Below are 19,689 nucleotides of genomic sequence, written 5' to 3'. Positions count from 1 at the left end.
CGAGATCGTAAATGCCGGCCGGTCTCGCGATGCCTTCTAACAACCTTTTGTTTGGTCTGCCTCCGAACCTTACACCACAAGCCATAATTATTGTGACTGCATGACTATAAAATCACAAGTTTTATGGTAAATATACACGACCATGATCAATATTTTTAGCATTGTTGAAATTAGCAAATGTATATTCGTTTTCTATCGCAATGGTCATTGGATATCAAACCCTCCTCACCAGTGCTGCATTGGACCAATTAAGCGCCAAGGCATGAAGCAGAATTCCTGACCCGGGCATGGAGGCTCAATGGTTAGAGCGCCCGCCTCTTAAACGGGAGGTCGTGGGTTCGATCCCCGGCCGAGTCATACCTTCTGCCTTCTAGCTAGGCGCTCAGCATATTAGATTGGAGAAGGGTAGTAATAGCATATTATGTTATGCAGGGTCCACTGGAAGAGCAGTTTCATAACTGAAGTGGCTACCCTGGGTAAATAAAACGTTATTATTAATATTATATATCATAATAATTTGGTACAAGGACATTGTGACGGCACTTTTTCAAAACCCTGGTACTAAGTCATCCGCGGCGTGTTATGAATAGGGTATCACTATTAGTAGACAGAAAACAAATTGCTTTTTTTAATGAAATAAATTTCAAGGTCACATTACATATGATTTTTTAATTATAAGCTACTAAAGTTGGGTGCACATTTTTGATACGACCTGCAGATAGGTCATCTGGTGTGTTGGAGAACGTTTAGTATAACAAATTAGTGATAGAGTGATCCATCAATACATCACAATCAAATTACTAATTTGCCAAATTGAAATCTCCACAATGTGTAACACTTTTTAATCAAAAAATAAATATTTATTTGTTATATTCGATTTATTCCATGTCCATGAAATTTTTTTCTCTATTTTTCATGTTTATTTCGCTGGTAATCTCGAGGCATGCCCCAAATGTGATTCTTATGTCCCGCCTCTCTTTAACGGATGTCTGTTTCTCTTTAGACCACTCTTTTCTCTCTATCTCACTATCTCTTTCTATTTCTCCTTGTCCATCGTCCCCATCCCTTCTGTATTCGATTTTCTCACACTCAACATCAGTATTATCATCATTATCATCATCAACATCATGATCATCATCAATATCATTAATATAATCAGCAACAGCAGCATCGTCGTCATCAAAATCAGAATCTTTATCATCATCAGTATCATGATCATCATCAAAATCAGAAGCAATATGATATGCAATACCATCACCACCAGCAACAAGCAGCATGAGCAGTATTGTATCATCATCATCATCATCATCATTAGTTTACCAACATTTTCTCAAAGATCGTGCAACACTGCAAATCTTATATCCATCACAGAGGTTTATGATTGAGAAAGCTAATGAATTGTCCAGATGCAACATAAAAGTTTCTGATTTAAATTATTTTATTCACATGACTGAGATAATGAGGGTAATTTTTACAACATGAAAAAAGGCAAACATGTTAAACAAATAAACGAAATGAATATTGCCAGATACATTTGTGACGAGGAATACGAAAATTCATTGGTGGTGAAGGCGATGATCATCAGTCTAATACCCGACCCCCCCCCCCACTCCGAGAACGGACGGACCCCATGCGTGTTACCAAAATGTCCGGTAAAGGGTACTTTTCGTGCGACAAAGTCCGGCCCGAGAATTGTATAAAAAAAAAGGGGTGTATTAACTTTTCACCCGGAGATTTCTTTAAAAGGGGGGTGTTTTTTCTTTTTTTCTCTCATCTCTTTGGACTCCTGAGAAATTATTTCGAATTTAGGGGGGCACATTGAGCATTTTTCATGATTTAGGGGGGTTTCCAAGGCAGGAAAAGCCGGCGAAAAGCCCACGAAGGGGGGTTCGGAAATGTTGGCAGTCCTCAGATAGGGGGTGCTTTCAAAAAGAGGGAACGAGCATATGCGTACCCTAAATAACACTGAGTGGGGGGGGGGGGGGGGCCGTGTCTAATATTCTTCTTCTTCGTCTCCTTCACCCTCTCCCTCAACGCAGGAGTCGACACCGACCTCTTCATAGTCCTTCTCGAGAGCAGCCAAATCCTCACGAGCCTCGGAGAACTCTCCTTCCTCCATACCCTCTCCGACGTACCAATGGACGAAAGCGCGCTTGGCGTACATCAGATCGAACTTGTGGTCGAGACGGGCCCAGGCCTCGGCGATGGCGGTGGTGTTGCTCAACATGCAGACGGCACGCTGAACCTTGGCAAGATCACCACCAGGGACGACAGTTGGGGGTTGGTAGTTGATACCGACCTTGAAGCCAGTTGGACACCAGTCGACGAACTGGATGGTACGCTTGGTCTTGATGGTAGCGATGGCGGCGTTGACATCCTTGGGGACGACATCACCACGGTACAGGAGACAGCAGGCCATGTACTTGCCGTGACGGGGATCGCACTTCACCATCTGGTTGGCGGGCTCGAAACAGGCGTTGGTGATCTCGGCAACAGTCAGCTGCTCATGGTAAGCCTTCTCAGCAGAGATAACTGGAGCATAGGTGGCAAGAGGGAAATGGATACGTGGGTAGGGCACCAAGTTGGTCTGGAACTCGGTCAGATCGACATTGAGGGCACCATCGAATCGCAGAGAAGCGGTGATGGAGGAGACGATCTGGCCTATGAGACGGTTCAAGTTGGTGTAGGTGGGACGCTCGATGTCGAGGTTGCGACGGCAGACATCGTAGATGGCCTCGTTGTCGACCATGAAGGCACAGTCAGAGTGCTCGAGGGTGGTATGAGTTGTCAAAATGGAGTTGTAGGGCTCGACGACTGCGGTGGAGATCTGGGGAGCAGGATAGATGGCAAATTCGAGCTTGGACTTCTTTCCGTAATCGACGGAGAGACGTTCCATGAGCAGGGAGGTGAAGCCAGAGCCGGTGCCGCCACCGAAGCTGTGGAAGATGAGGAATCCCTGGAGACCTGTGCACTGGTCAGCCAGCTTCCTGATCCTGTCGAGGACAATATCGATCAGCTCCTTCCCGACGGTGTAGTGACCACGGGCGTAGTTGTTGGCAGCATCCTCCTTGCCGGTGATCAGCTGCTCAGGGTGGAAGAGTTGACGGTAGGTACCGGTACGGACCTCATCTGAAGGGATAGAAGAAAAGGCAACAGAACTGAAATGTTGAATAAAATTATCTTTTTCTTCTTCTTCTACTTCTTCTTCATTTTTCAAAATAATGTTCATGTAATAATCCAAGTGGGGTTCTAAATAGGGGAGAGAACTAAACCCTCTTTAAACGTTTGACATGTCGCCTAATTTAATATGTCAACCCCCCCCCCAAAAAAAAACAAAAAAAACAACAACAACAACAACAACAACAACAAACAAACCCTCCCATTTTTTTATTTATTTTTTTTAATTTGGTGATTTCATTTTACTGGTTACCTAGAATTTGGATTTCTCTTTCTCTTCAATAAAATGAACGTAAGTCCTAATTACACCATGCATGCAAGTACCTAAATCAGTGACTGCGATATCATATTACTCACCGACTACGGTTGGCTCGAGATCGACGAAAACGACACGTGGAACATGCTTGCCAGCTCCAGTCTCACTGAAGAAGGTGTTAAAGGAGTCGTCACCACCTCCGATGGTCTTGTCTGAGGGCATCTGGCCATCAGGCTGGATGCCGTGCTCAAGGCAGTACAACTCCCAGCAGGCATTGCCCATCTGGACTCCGGCTTGGCCGACATGGATAGAGATACATTCACGCTGTATGGTGAGAAATGAAGATTTGGTATGAGTACATTTATTTGTGTAAGTATAATTATTTACGGATTACGGATTGATCTTGAGATGAGAGGGGTAGAAAGCTAATCCTATATCAAGAAAGCTCACTGTATTTCTTGTCTACAGATTTGTTGTATCTGACGTTCAAGTAGTGACCCTCCCCCTCCCCCCCCCCGGCCCCCAATCCCCTCACCCATCACGTTTCCGCGGCCCATGAAATGCTAGGAGTCCACTGGGCCGGCGCCAGTTGGTGCCAGTTCGCGCCAAAGATTATGTGATTGGCGCGTAGTGGCTCGCTGTGGCGTCGAATTAATGTCCGCTCGGCATGTGTCGCCAAGTGGAATAAACTGGGTGCCATATGGCGTGCGCCAAATGCCACCCGGCTTGCTCCAAAATGTTGCGCCAGTTCGCGCCAGTTTGCGCCATTACACGGCCATTTGATTCCAAAATTCACCCTGTTGGCGCCATTCGCGCCAATAGACGGCTACTTTGCGCCACTTGGTGATTAGTTTGTGCCAAAGGTCGCCAAATTGGTTTGAACTTGCCGCCGCTTGGCGCTACTTGCCGACTAAATAAATACCGGCCATTGGCTACCTGGTTCAGACCCTCCTCAGCTGCTGTATGAACAACATCTCTACTAAATATTTACAATTTTGATATGTCTGAGGCTTTTGATAATGTTGGAGTGATGATGCTGCTCCATCAGAAGATGATGAGAGATTCTGAGGTGGCCACTGCCTATCAACTTATGCTGGCCAATCCTGAAGAAGAAGAGCCTCCTAAGAAGAAAAGGAAGCACAACTGGTGGTTTAGACCCATGCTCCACCCAGTTGAGGGGCGAACGTGGACAGTACCACACTTTGATGGAAGAGCTGAGTGAGAATGACAGGAGGAAGTTCAAGAACTACACCAGGGTGTCCCCAGAGATGTTTGATGACCTGTTGGTCAGGCTTACACCCCACTTGCAGAGAAAGGACACCCACATCAGGAAGGCCATTCCCCTGGTCTCAAGTTGTCCGTCTTCCTGCGCCATCTCGCCAATGGGGCCACCTATGCCGAGCTGTCTTTCAACTTCCGAATGGGCAAGGAAACCATCCAGAAGTTTGTCCCTGATGTAGCCAGAGCGGTAGTGGATGAGTATGCTGCAGAAGTCATCTCCCTCCCCACAACCAATGAAGGCTGGCTTGAGGTTGCAGGTGATTTTGAAGCCAGATGGAATCTTCCTCACTGTCTTGGAGGCTATGATGGAAAGCACATCCGTCTCCAGAAGCCCAACAAATCAGGCAGCCTTTACTTCAACTACAAGCAGTTCTTCTCGGTTGTCCTGATGGCTCTGGTAGATTCAAAGTACCAGTTCCTGTGGATCGATGTGGGTGGGGTTGGCCATCAGTCTGATGCCCAGATCTACAACAACAGTGAACTGAAGGAGTGCATTGAAGCTGGCACTTAAGGCATCCCAGATCCAGCTCCTCTTCCCCATGATGATGAAGAGCACCCTATGCCGTACTTCTTCGTGGGAGACTATGCCTTCGCCATGAGGACGTACATGATGAAGCCTTATGGCCGTCGTAACATGGACCAACAGCAGAAGATCTTCAACTACAGGCTGTCCAGGGCAAGGCGTGTGGTTGAAAATGCCTTTGGTATTCTGGCTCTGCGGTTCCAGTGCTTCCTTGGCCAGATGAGACAGGAACCAGACACAGTCCGCTTGCTCATTGAAGCTGCCGTCATGCTGCACAACCTCATCAGGAAGCACTATCAGGCATGGGACGTCCTAGAGCTTGGAGAACTGCCGCCATCACTGTGAGAAAGTCCTGCGATGCCGCCCTGCTGTTATAGGCGGCAAGTGGCGCCGAATGGCGGGCAATCAGGTGGCATTTGGCGCGAAGTAGTCACCAATCGGGTGCCGTTTGGCTCGCGTAGTGGCGCAAACAAGGTGCCCCTTGGCGCCAAGTGGCGCCATGTGGCGCGAAATCTCATTGGCGCAACTTGGCGCGCGCCATTACATTCCAGTGGATTCCAATAGGCGGATTGTTTGCGCCAAAGGGCGATATGTTCGCGCCATTTGGTGCCACTTGGCGGACACTTGGCGCTGATTGCTCGATGCAAGTGGCGCGACGAAAATTTCAAACATTTTGAAATTTTCTTGCCGCCACATTCAAATTTGGTGCCGTTACGGGCCACCACGAGCCAGTTTGGAGGCAGTTTGAGCCACTACACGCCACTAGGCACCTTATTGGCGACACTAGGCGCCACAGTAAATTGCATTGGCGCAAACTGGCGCCAACTGGCGCGGCCCAGTGGACTCCTAGCAAAACCGGTGCAATGTTACAATTCCGTAGTCTGGTCAAAATGTCAATTCGAAAGTATAATCATTTTTGTCTCCATAGGTTTTATTATTTTCTCTCATAAAGAAAGTTTTACATAATTTATAACATGTTATAAAAAATTACAAATAATCTTCACATAGGCCTAAATAAATTTGCAAGTGAACTTAAACATTTCTATACAACGTTTCAAATAAATTTTCATATAATTTTTTTTGCAAATGAAGTTACATATTTACAAAAGAAAAATATCCACATAATCCACAAAATTATAGTTTCACACAATTTAGACAAATCGCACATAGAGTTTTTACAATTTCCTCGACCAGGTTGCATATAAATTTCAATTATTTCCTTTCTTTTCCACAATAATTTTTCACAATTTCCTTCAGAGAAAAAAAAGGGTTGTATGATAAACGTAGTGAGATAAACATACCGGGTGATCGAGGCTTTTTCAGTTTTAAATCTCATGATTTATATTTTCGTTAGTTTTATGTGGCAGGTGCGAATTCCTAATTGCTGTGGGGATAGCGGTTGCCATAGCGATAGGAATATTATGGTTATGCCGTTATTAAAGTGACGTATCATTTTATCCATAGTAATGATTAAAGATGACGGTGGTGGAGCAGTAGTAAAATACATTGTATAAAATTGTATAAATAGCGTATTTTGATTATTCTGAATGTGATGTCAAGTCAATATGATGTAAATAGCATGATTTTGATTATATGTACTGCCTCTGATATTGAGAAAATAAAACACCGCATAAAAAAATAAAAAAATAAGAGATAGGAAACTGCATGCAAGCTTGTGATTGATTGGAGGACCTGCGACTGAATCGGATCAAGTTACATTAATTCTACATGACTGAGACCCCTGGGTTACGGGGGATGTACTCAGAAGGATATAAAGTAAAATCGACTTACCATGATGATGTTTGAAGGGTTAAAATTTGAAATTCAATGTCCACGAACTGCTTCGACGTGCGATGTGCCCAAGCATAGAGTGGGGAATGGGAATATACTGTGCGTTGTATGCTATACACACGCACACACGAACCCTCAAGAAAAACCACGGCGGCAAGCGCTTTGTTTACCTCGCCCACAACCAACACAAAGGCATCGCATTGGTTGCCAGCCGCAAATCGAAAATGAAGGCGCCTTTTCGCTTCGTATAATGAATGGGGACTTCGGATTTGGGAAATCATTACAAAGAAATTGATAGAATGAACGATGAATGCATTCACTTTGGTCAAAACCTGATCCTGACAACCACGAGCTTAAATGCGTTGTACACTAAGAAGCTTTATAGATAAAACACACTGTCTATCACTTACAGCCACTGGCATACTGATGGGGGAGGGGGGGGGGGGGGGGCACTGTGCCACCCACTTTTCAGATACCCACAAAAAGCCCCCTTTTACATAGAATAAGTGCCACATTTCTTTTCTAATACATTTGTAACTGTCCTTTTCCTCTCTTTTCATCTTTGACGAGTTCGTCTTTTCAGATGTGAGAAATTCCCCTTTTCACCTCTGATATTTTTGCCTTTTTTTTTTTCTTTGGCTCGTGCCCCTTTTCCTTTTAAATAAGTGTACTTCTCCCTGTTTAATAACAACCCCCTTCATTTTCTCTTAAATGCCACTTTTCACCTCTGATCATAAGTGCCCCTTTAGTTTGACACATGCCCCTTTTCCTTTCTAATAAGTACCATATTTCCTTCGGTGCTCCTTTTCCCTTTTTACATGAGCCCCTCCCCTTTTTTAAACTGCCCCTTTTAAAATCTGATGAATGCCCCTATCAATCTGATAGGTGCCCTTTTCAGGTGCAAGAAGTGCCATTTTCACCTCTGAAGGCTCTGATAATTGCCCTTTTTACTTTGACACGTGCAACTTTTCTTTTCTAGTAACTATCCTTTTCCCTTTTGATAGGTGCCTACTTTTCCTTTCTCCATAACATGCACCCCTAATTCAAGGCGACTTAAATCCCCTTTTTCTTTAATTTTCCCTAGAGCTCGCTCGCTACGCTCGATGTTATAATTATGTTACTTATACAAGAACTTTTCAGTTTTTCTTCATCAGATTGTGCTTATTACTCATCAGGGTTTTGGGGGGTGTTCTTTATATGATGTAATTTTTTGGAACTGGGACCTCACAAATCTTAAAATAGTTGATTGCTCGCTTCGCTCGCTCGAAGATTAATATTAAGACCATCACACCTAACTGCAAAGGTATATACCAATGTCGAAAAATGGTGTAAGTTGTGTTGATGTCAGGCGCAGATCCAGGGGAGGAGCGGGCCTTGCCCCCCCCCCACTCACACACACAAAGAGAGAGAGAGAGAGAGAGAGAGAGAGAGAGAAGGAAAAAAGGAATGAGAAGAGAAAGTGAAAGATAGAATAGGAAGAAGAAAAGAAAAGGGGGAAGAAGGAGATCGGGAGGGCCGAAAGGGCCTTGCCTCCCAAGCTCTTGCCTCCCCACCCACCCGCCCCTCCCCCCATCAACAAAATAAGGGAGAAGGAAGGAAAGGGAAAGAAAAATGAAAAGAAGAGATAAAGGGAAGGACAAAAGAGGAAGAAGAAAAGAAGGATCAGATGCAATTTTCTCATCAATGAGATGTGGATCGGGGGGGGGGGGCAAAAGGCCCTTGTCTCCCCCTGACCCCCCCCCCCCCCTAAAAAAGAGAGAGAAGGAAGGTAAACGGAAAGAGAAGAGCTATTCAAAAGGGAACAAAATAGAGAGAGAAAAAAAAACGGTGAAAAGAAGGGGGAGATCAGTTGCGGTTAATCCCGCCAACAACGTGTGGATCGGGGGTCGAAAGGCCCTTGCCCCCCAGCAAACCTCAAAGAGAGTAAAGGAAGGGAAGGGAAAGGGAAAGCAGAGAGAAAGGTAGGGGAGATTAGTTGCGATTTTTCACGTCAACAAGGTGTAGATCGGGGGGGGGGGGTAGGGTACTCTGTCGTACTGATAGGGGGGTCTGGGGAAATAACATTCAAACGTGGTTTATTTCTAATTCCATAAAGGTGATTTACCAACGATTTCTCCTCACTTTTTAGTAAATTATAATTTTGTGCGCGTTTGTTGGAAAGTCAGGCAAGAAATATGCATATTGAGATGCCTACATGTCAGGGCCTACGGAACGGCGGGGATCGGGAGCCTCGAGCTCCCCCCTCCCCCCGCGAAATAGAAAGAAAGAATAGTGAACTACCAGTGTCACATAATAATGAGGTATCAAAATATGCTCATCTGACAGTAATTTAATGCCTAAAACCCCTGAAATTTTGAGGGCTCCGCCCCCTGAACCTCATGCCAAATAGTGTCCTGCCAGTGTCACAAAATAATAAGGTATCAAAAAATAGTCACTTGAACGTAATTAAACGCCTAAAACCCTTGAGCTCCCGGGGCCCCGCCAATTAGTGACCTGCCAGTGTCACAAATAAGGTAACAAAATATGTTCATCTGACCGTAATAAAATGCCTAAAACCCCTAGGCTTCCGGGGGCTCCATCCCCTCGACCATACCAGGGGCCCTAAGGCGGGCCCCTGAATGCTTATATTACCGTAATTTATTGCCTTAAACCCCTGAGCTTCCGGAGGCGGACAAGGTATCAACTGATGGGGGGGGGGGGGGGTGGGAGGGGGTGGGCTTGGGGTGGGCTTGGGGGCAGTTGACCCGCCAAATAAAATTCAAACGTGGTTTATTTCTAATTCGATACCAGTGATTTACAAGGTTAAAATGCTCATCTGACCGCAGACGCGTAGCCAGGGGGTGGTGGTGGGGGGGGGGGGGGGAGGGGGCGGTCGCCCCTAAAAAAAAAACGCCGGCCGCAACAAAATATAAGAGAGGAGAAAAAGGAAAAGGACGTGGGAAGAAAAAAGATTAGGCAAAGAACATTTTTGAAATTCAGATAAGGATTAGAAATCAAAAATGGTACAACGAATCGTCTTCTTTCTCTAATAATTTAAGGTAAAGTCAAAGATCCCGCACTTTGCGTGGGAGGGGGGGGGGGGGGGGAGAGCTGAATTTAGACAAGGATTAAGAGTCGAGAACGGTAAAACGAATCGTCTTCTTTCTCTAATGATTTCATGAAACGTCAAAGCTTTCGCGCTTCGCGTAGGAGGTAGAGGGGAAACTCGCCCCGCCCTACACCCACCCCTCCCCCTGTAAGTGATTCGCACGCTTCGCGTGCTCACTACCGCCCACCCCTTAAATAAAATCCTATAGCTACGCGCTTGTCTTATCGTAATTAATTGCCGGGACCCCATGTGCAAATTATTTACATGCCAGTGTCACAAATAAGGTATCAAAATATGCTCATCTGACCGTAATTAAATGCCTAAAACCCCTGAGCTTCCGGGGGCTCTTCCCCTGGACCCCACCAGGGGGCCTAAGTCGGGCCCCTGAATACTTATCTGACCGTTATAAAATTACTCAAATCCCTGAATTTCATAGGGCTCAGCCCCCTTGACCCCACGCCAATCAGTAACCTGCCAGTGTCATGAATAAGGTATCAAATATGCTCATCTGACCGTAATTAAATACCCATACCCTCTGAGCTTTCGGGGGGTCCTCCCCCTGATCCCCGTCGGGCTTTGCTTCTAGACCCCACGCCAATTTACGCTACGCTCTACCTGTGTGTGTATTGGGTTTTTACAGACGTGTATCAATCAGATATGATTATTTACGTGTAGGGACCGAGCTTTAAACGTCACCATCCGAAAGACGTGACTCAGTTTCGAGCCTGTGTCCTCGGCTGAATCAGTTTGTAACTTCCACTTTTCGCTGGATTACAGGCGCACGCCACAACGCCTGATTGTAAATACTTTAGCCTCCCCCCCCCCATCCACTTCGAAAAACGTTCAGCGTTGCCTGCATGTAAGAGAATGGGGCGATGCGGATTTTTTATCTGCCTCTCAAACGTTTTTGCTCATTACGTCACTGCTGGTCGCCATTACGTACCAATATTTGGCTCGCATAATTTCAAATTCGGGCTCCTGGATCCGCGCCTGGTTGATGTATCCCTTTGTAGGTGCCCCCTTTTCCAGAAATTACCTTTTTTGTTTGTTGGTGCCCCCTCCTTTATTTGGAAGACGCTCCGCCGCCCCTGCTTTATGCTACCTGGTGGTGATAAGGAATTTGTTCTGACCCCCTAAAAAGTTTTTGCTCATTATGTCACTGTTCACAGCTTTATCATATTGATAGCTTTTAAAGGCTTGAATGACTATTTCAAAGCAAATTGCCCAACATATCTCTATTATTTGAGGTACCATCAGAGCTGTTGGGTATACTCATGTGAAAGTTTGAATGCTATGAGTCTGAGAGTTAAAAAGTGATTCTTGGTTTTTAATATAATGTACAGTATTCACTTACAGACCCCGCTCCCCGTGTTATGGCCCCTGGGAGAAAGAGAATAATGAAATAAAAAGGTGAGTTGAGTGATTGAACGAGGATACCTACAGCCCCCCCCCCCCAAAGGAAAAAAAAAAACACGCACACTCACCCCCCCCCAACCTCCTCCAAACATATATTAATTCCCTTATCAAGAGACGGAAAGTAGGCTGAATTGGTACGGGATGACCTTTAAATTGGCAATAGTAATGAAAACAAATTCTGTGGCACTCTCAAAACATTTCATATGAATTTATTATCAACATTTAATTTGTACTTCAGCAAAGAATGGATAAGATTGCCATTCTTAAAGTTCATTAAGGTTTATTTTATGATATAGACCGAACAAAATTCTATGTCGCATGGCAATTGGACAAAAGTTAGGCAATTTTTAGGAATAAATTAAAATAATAGAAATCAACGAAAGAAGACAGTTTGGAGTCAAATATTAACCTGATTATGTCACGAGATGGCGCTGCACAGTTTGGTCCTTCAAGCCTCGTTTAGGAACCGAGCTGATCAGATTAAACGTGATAAAACAGAACTACGTACATTGTAGTTGTAAACCATCAATAGGCTTCTAATAAATTGCGATTCTTATGAATTCATCATATTTGTACAATATTTTATTTTCAGTTTTCTTTATTGATAACTGATTTTTCTTAAATAAACTGGTCAAAGCACAGATATATCTACTTGTGCAGGATGTATGTCCGCCGCTTTTAAAGTCATGTCATATACCAGCAGCATGATCAGATGCTGCTAGCATATCCAAGGGTCGAACCCAAGACCTCTTGTCTGAGAATCAACAGCCTTTACCAATACACCACAGTGCTCCTACGGAGTCCTAAAAAATGGCATAACGCGGGAGTCCTTTCATCGAGGCTGATCATACCAGGTGAGTAGATTCACTAGCATACTGATGGGGGAGGTGGGAGGGGTTGGGCTTGGGGGGGGGGGGGGGGGAGGGCAATTGACCCGCCAAATAAAATTCAAACATGGTTTATTTCTAATTCGATACCAGTGATTTACAAATGTTGCTGAAATGGCATGATGTTTATCACTTTATCATCATTTTAGCACTGCCACCTGGACCCTGAATGCTCATCTGACCGTAATTTACCCCCCCCCCCCACTCCAAGAAAGGAGGGACCTCATCTATGTTCCCAAAATGTTCGGTAAAGGGAACTTGTCATGCAACAAAGTCGGCTGGTAATATACAAAAATTGGCCCGTATTGACTTTACACACCGGACTTAGGGGTGTGTTTTCAAAAGGAGGGAACATGCATACGCGTACCCTAAATAGCACTGAGTGGGGGGGGGGGGGGGGATGACTGCCTAAACTCCTGAGCTTCCAGGGGCTTCGCCCCCTGGACCCCACTCCAATTAGTGACCTGCCAGTGTCGCAAATATGGTATCTAAATATGCTCCTCTGACCGTAATCAAATATGCCTACAATAAGAAAAGCCCTGAGCTTCTGGACTCCACCAGGGGCCCTAAGTCGGCCCCTGACTGCTCATCTGACCGCAATGCATAAAACCCATGAGCTTCTTGGGGCTTTGCCCCTAGACCCCACAGATTGTAATATTTCATGTATAAGCATTTATTTGTTTTGTTTACTTCAACAGCTGAAGCGTTTTTGAAAGAAAAAATGAACATGAGAAATGACTAGTTAATTAAAAATTATATACTTTTTTTATTGTATTTTGAATATTCTGAAAGTGATGTAAAGTCAATATAATGTAAATTGTATGATTTTGATTATAGCTACTACCTCTGGTATTGAGGAAATAAAACACCTTATAAAACTTTTTTTAAATTAAAAAATGATGCATTGGACCACTTTAAACAATGAAGCACCGAGGCACGAAACATTCAGTGCATCATAATAAACCTGGTACAAGGAAATTTTGACGGCACTTTTGAAAAACCCTGGTGCTCAGTCATCTGTTGCGGGTTATTAATAGGGTATCAGTAGACAGAAATCAAGTCGTTTTTTAAAAACAACACAAATTTCAAGGTCACATTACATATGACTTTTTAATGATAAGCTACTAAAGTTGGGTGCACATTTTTTATAGGCACTGCAGAGACGCCATCTTGTGTTGGAAAACTTTTAGTTTAACAAATTAGTGATAGAGTGATCTGCTAATACATCACAATCACATTACTAGTTTTACGAATTGAAATCCCCATTATGTGTAACACTTCTTAATTTGAAGAAAAAAAAGACTAAAGATTTAAGTTTCATATACTGTTTAACCGATTTATTCCAAGTCCATGAAATCTTATTCTCTCTACTTATCATTTTTTTCTACTTTATAGAGCGGCTTGCTAGTTTAATAGTTAGGTCACGATTCACCTCGAAACTATGTTTCGTCAAACATTCTCTTGTCATGCCCCAAATCTGCGAATATAATGCCCCACCCGTTCTTTATTAAACGGATCTCTGTTCTCCTTATATCCCTCTTTTCTAAATCACTGTCCGTCTCTCTTTCTCACCATCTCTTTCTCTTTCTCCTTGTCCATCGTCCCCATCCCTTCTTTATTCGACTTTTTCACCCTCATAAATATCATCATCATTATCATTATCATCATCACCATCATAAATGTCATCACCATCATCATCATTACTATCACCATCATCACCAATCATGATCATCATCATCACCATCATCATCATCATCATCCTCACCATTATCATCATCATCACCATTATCCCCATCATCATCATCATCATTATCATCATCATCATCATCATCATCATCATCATTACCATCATCATTATCATTAATATTATGAGTAACAGCAGCATCGTCATCAACAAAATCAGAATCATCATCAATATCATCGGCACCAGCAGTCTCGTTATCATCATTTGCTCGAGGATCGTACAACACTGCAAATATCGTACATTCACCACAAAAGGTTTATGATCGAGAAATCTAATGAATTATCAAAATGCATCATAGAAGTTTCTGATTTAAATTATTTTATTCACATGGTTGAGATGATGAGCGTAATGTTTAACCCTAATAAGGCCGGGGGGGGGGGGCCATTATGGTTTTTCGATTTTTCTGATTGCTCGAGAACGCATATGGATGGCGCCCCGCCACTCGCTGACTTTTTTTCTTTTGAGTCTTGCGCAACTTTTAAAAGAATTTTTTGAAAATTGGACCTACGGTTACAAGGTTACGTGACCTTTTGTCTTTGCATGTCAGCCCGAAAATCGCTCATTTTCGTGATTTGTGTACAAAACATATGGAAAAGTAATTTTTCCTAAAAACAGATCAAACATGGGTTATTGGGTCTTGTTTAAAGTTAAGGTGGTTGTTTTGGGTGTCAAAATAGTTGAATTGTAGTAAGAAAAGAAATAAAACAACAAAAACATTGCAATACATAAGTTAAAAAAACAATGAAATACATAAGAAATTATCAAAACAAGGGATAACATAAGGAATAAGCTGGCTATTCCAATTTTTTTTGTTGTATTATTATTCAGAATGGTCTAATAAACATATGTAGTGAGAAAGAATGCCTAATTATGAATAATATATGATTTATGGGTAAAAATGTGAGTTCTATGACTTTATTTGTATAAATTACCATAAATATGCAAATGAGTAAATTTTTCAAAAAATTGAAATTATCATATTATTCTATACACTTCACTTAACATGCGTGCAAATTTTCGCGGCGATCGGCCGCTTCGCGGCCGAGATCTTAAGGGGGGGGGCCATAATGGCCCCCCCCCCGGCCATACTAAGACCTCAAATAGCTCGGCCTTATTAGGGTTAACAATTTGACAAAAACGAAACGAATATTGGCAGATACATTTATGACGAGCATTACGAAAATCCATTGGTGGTGAAGGCTGTGATCTCCGGTCTAATACTCTTCACCTTCCTCCTCCTCTCCCTCTGCGTCGACGGAGTCGACACCGACTTCTTCATAGTCCTTCTCGAGAGCAGCCAAATCCTCACGAGCCTCGGAAAACTCACCTTCCTCCATACCCTCTCCGACGTACCAATGGACGAAAGCACGCTTGGCGTACATTAGATCGAACTTGTGGTCGAGACGGGCCCAGGCCTCAGCGATGGCGGTGGTGTTGCTCAACATGCAGACGGCACGCTGAACCTTAGCAAGATCACCACCAGGGACGACGGTGGGTGGTTGGTAGTTGATACCGACCTTGAAGCCAGTTGGACACCAGTCGACGAACTGGATGGTACGCTTGGTCTTGATAGTAGCGATGGCGGCGTTGACATCCTTGGGAACTACATCACCTCGGTAGAGGAGACAGCATGCCATGTACTTGCCGTGACGGGGATCGCACTTCACCATCTGGTTGGCGGGCTCGAAGCAGGCGTTGGTGATCTCGGCAACGGTCAACTGCTCATGGTAGGCCTTCTCAGCAGAGATAACTGGGGCGTAGGTGGCAAGAGGGAAATGAATACGTGGATAGGGCACCAAGTTGGTCTGGAACTCAGTCAGATCAACATTTAGGGCGCCATCGAATCGAAGAGAAGCGGTGATGGAGGAGACGATCTGGCCGATGAGACGGTTCAGGTTGGTGTAGGTGGGACGCTCGATGTCGAGGTTACGACGGCAGACATCGTAGATGGCCTCGTTGTCGACCATGAAGGCACAGTCAGAGTGCTCGAGGGTGGTGTGGGTGGTTAGGATTGAGTTGTATGGCTCGACAACAGCAGTGGAGATCTGGGGAGCGGGGTAGATGGCGAACTCAAGCTTGGACTTCTTTCCATAATCGACGGAGAGACGCTCCATGAGAAGGGAGGTGAAGCCAGATCCGGTGCCGCCACCGAAGCTGTGAAAGATGAGGAATCCCTGGAGACCTGTGCACTGGTCGGCCAGCTTCCTGATCCTATCGAGGACAATATCGATCAGCTCCTTTCCGACGGTGTAGTGACCACGGGCGTAGTTGTTGGCAGCATCTTCCTTGCCGGTGATCAGCTGCTCAGGATGGAAGAGTTGACGGTAGGTACCGGTGCGGACCTCATCTGAAAGGGTAGAAGAAAATGCAAGATTACTTGATTGTTGATTATAATTATCTTCTTCTTCCTTTTCTGCTTCTTCTTCCTTTTTCAAAATAATTTTCATTTAATAATTCAAGAGGGATTCTAAAGAGGGGAAAGAACTAAACCCACTTTAAACGTTTGAAACGTCACCTAATTTAACCTGTCACCCCCCTCCCCATTTTAAAATGGAATTTGAAAATTGTTATTTGGTAAATTCATTATGCTTGCTGCCTAGAATTTGGATTTCTCTTTCTCTTCAATGAAACGAAGTGTTTCTAATTTCACCATGCATGCAAGTAATTAAACCAGTGACTACGATATCATATTACTTAAAAATACTCACCGACTACGGTTGGCTCGAGATCGACGAAAACGACACGTGGAACATGCTTGCCAGCTCCAGTCTCACTGAAGAAGGTGTTGAAGGAGTCGTCACCACCTCCGATGGTCTTGTCTGAGGGCATCTGGCCATCAGGCTGGATGCCGTGCTCCAGGCAGTACAACTCCCAGCAGGCATTGCCCATCTGGACTCCAGCTTGACCGACATGGATAGAGATACATTCACGCTGAAGGGTGACAAAAGAAAATTAGGTATGAGCACATTTATTTTCGTAAGTATAATTATTTAGATCTACTTTGTGTGCCCCTTTCCATGTCATCAAGATCATTACGGATTAATCTCGAGACGGGAGGGGTAGAAAGTTAATCCTATATCAAGAAAGCTCACTGTATTTCTTGTCTACAGATCTGTTGAAAACCCTATATACCGCGGAGGGGTTTCTGGAAGTGCATGGCTGAACAGATTTGGACCGGAAGGTCGGTTATAGAAGAAATGTTTGGGGTGTTTGGGAGAGGGGACTCCGATTGGCTTCTGTTCCAAGCAAGTCTAGCGATTTCCTCCTTGGGGGGGGGGGGGGGGGGGTGTACATAACGTTCAACTGAACATTGTAATTAAATAGGGAAGATCAAAACTTTGTATCCTACAGACGCAATTTGACAAATAATTTATTTAAAAAAAAATTGTGATGGAGCGGAGCGACCGAACAAAAACTTTGTATTCTGTACTTCTGTCACCTTTGACCCCACAGGCTCATTTATGTCCTTTTCGCTGTTCTCTCAATAGTGTAATACAGATATTATATGGCGATTTCTAAATCTCGGAGGGGAGGGAGACGAATTTATTTATTTATTTCTAATCTTTTAATACACTCCTATTACAGATTTGCCTTGAGAGATTTGACTCTCTATGAGGCACTTTTAATATTTTACAATGCTTTTAAATACATGGTGTTGTTTTTTGCGAGGGAGTCGAGCGGCCTAGTAAGTAGATTTTAAATTTGTTGATTACTGAAAATTTGCACTCCAAAAGATAACCTACACTACAGCCAAATTATCGTATGTACAAAATATGGTAGGCCTATGTACAGCAATGGTTAGGGCTTTAGCCCCAGTATTGCTACATGTACCCACCCCCCCCCCCCCATCCCAGCCATGAAACCGGTGCAATATCGGGTGATCGATGCTACTTCAGTTTTAAATCCCATAATCTATATTTTCGTGAAAATGAAAAAATGGTGAAGAAAAAAAACCCATTTGCTTTAGGTATGTCGTAAATTGTTAATATACGGCAGGTGCAAACTCCTAGTTGTTGTGGGATAGCCGTTGCCATAGCAATATGAATATCATGAAATGGTTGTGTCGTTAAGTGACGTATCTTGCAACAATAATTGTAATTTCAGCCAGTATGTATTATATATATCATTTTCTTTCACATTAATAAATAAAGATTAAGGTGGTCTGTCAATAGAAGGAAAAAAAAAGTCTTCTAAAATATGACATCTTAGCTGGGCCCCGTCTAATGAAGAGTTGATATTAAACGCAATTTATTTGCGATTGAAATCGATCGCAATTATGTACATAGGAGATATAATACTGCAAACTTGCGATTCGGTTCAATCGTAACTCTTTATAAGACGGGGCACTGATAATGTTCACTTAGCTAAGTTATTAAAAAAACGATGGTGGCAAACAAGCAAAAATACCTTTGTATGATGATGATGAAAATAAAAAAAATAATAATAGCACTTAAAGCCCCACAACACTACTTATAGCTACTTGCGCCCTCTATAGGTGCCTGTTGGTCCCCCATCGATCCCCTTTTCTTATGTTAATTGCGAGCCGATTCGATGAGATAACCACCCGTCAGTGACCTTGCAGGGAGGTATAATCCCCCTGACCAAACTAGCGCAGACGGACTTCAAACCACTGTCGACAGCACCTAATTTTCACAAAGCCAGCAAACCATCTCATCTGGTTTCCGCAAAATTTGAAAATCCCTTTTTTAATTTTAATTACTAAATAGATTGTAGCGAAGCAGATATATTAAAGTATATTAGCCACTCAAGACTACGGTGGATGTAATAAGAAGGATAAAGAGTAAAATCGACTTACCATGATGATTTTTGAAGGATTAAAATTTGAAATTCAATGTCCACGAAATGCTTCGACGTGCGATGTGCCCAAGCAAAAAGTGGGTATGAGAATATACCATGGAGATATATGAATATATACTGTACGTGGTTATGCTATACACACGCATCCTCGCTCGAACACTCACGAGAAACCATGGCGGCAAGCGTTTTGTTTATACCTCGCCCACAACAAACACAAAGGCATCGCATTGGTTACCACCCGGCCCTGGTTGCCAGCCGTACGACGATTTTCCGCGCTTCGACTATTGAATTCTGACTGTGGATTCGGGAAATCATTACAAAGACATTGACAGAGTGAATGATGTGTGCATTCATTCTGGACAAACCTTGATCCTTACAACCAACGAGCTTCCATTCTCCCGTGGTATGTCATATTGAGCAGAGAGATCAATGGAAATTATATGTTCTTTCCAAAGGGATGATTATGTGCTCTGAGTGTATTCATTATGTATGCGCCTTGTAATTAGAGTTTGAAGGAAAATCCTAGACCTTAACCGCAAATTGCTGTGAAAGAAAGCAGAATAATTGAAGAGCAGATTGGTAAAAGATCGAATGATATTGGACAAACAATATGATAGTTTAACGTATTGGAATTTCAAATTTACCAAATTGGTGATATGCCTATTACTATGATGTAGTGGCTGACAAGTGACAACTTTCCCATTTAAT

The 19,689-nt window shown here is 43.5% G+C and overlaps 1 protein-coding gene and 1 non-coding gene across 4 annotated transcripts; one reads left to right on the top strand and one right to left on the bottom strand.

Moving 5' to 3' along the window:
• Positions 1 to 284: 284 nt before the first annotated feature.
• TRNAK-CUU lies at positions 285 to 357 on the top strand. The gene has a single exon. It is a non-coding gene; the product is annotated as a tRNA-Lys (tRNA).
• A 1,618-nt stretch (positions 358 to 1,975) lies between these two features.
• Positions 1,976 to 19,105, bottom strand: LOC579115 (tubulin alpha-1 chain). 3 transcript variants are annotated; one of them, XM_030995642.1, is made up of 3 exons: positions 18,980 to 19,077; positions 3,535 to 3,757; positions 1,976 to 3,129 (listed from the first exon to the last, which is right to left on the bottom strand). In XM_030995642.1, the coding sequence occupies exons 1-3, from the start codon at positions 18,980 to 18,982 to the stop codon at positions 1,994 to 1,996; spliced, it is 1,362 nt and encodes a 453-aa protein (XP_030851502.1). In that variant the 5' UTR covers positions 18,983 to 19,077; the 3' UTR covers positions 1,976 to 1,993. The 3 variants fall into 3 exon arrangements, with proteins under 3 accessions (XP_030851502.1, XP_011667450.2, XP_030851507.1); XM_011669148.2 differs by lacking the exon at positions 18,980 to 19,077 and adding an exon at positions 7,029 to 7,112; XM_030995647.1 differs by lacking the exons at positions 1,976 to 3,129; positions 3,535 to 3,757 and adding exons at positions 15,250 to 16,510; positions 16,872 to 17,094 and having other exon boundaries at positions 18,980 to 19,105.
• Positions 19,106 to 19,689: the final 584 nt, after the last annotated feature.

The sequence above is a fragment of the Strongylocentrotus purpuratus genome, unplaced genomic scaffold (assembly GCF_000002235.5).
Source record: "Strongylocentrotus purpuratus isolate Spur 01 unplaced genomic scaffold, Spur_5.0 spur5_contig_853, whole genome shotgun sequence".
Classification (NCBI taxonomy): domain Eukaryota; kingdom Metazoa; phylum Echinodermata; class Echinoidea; order Camarodonta; family Strongylocentrotidae; genus Strongylocentrotus; species Strongylocentrotus purpuratus.
The sequence above is the reverse complement of the archived record's forward strand: the minus strand, read 5'-3'. Positions and strand labels throughout refer to the sequence as shown.

What these genes read in the sequence shown, in the direction of transcription:
- LOC579115 (XM_030995642.1), bottom strand. An exon ending in TCTCGAGCCAACCGTAGTCG is followed by an intron (nt 3,130 to 3,534) that starts GTGAGTAATATG and finishes CTATCCCTTCAG; the next exon opens with ATGAGGTCCGTACCGGTACC.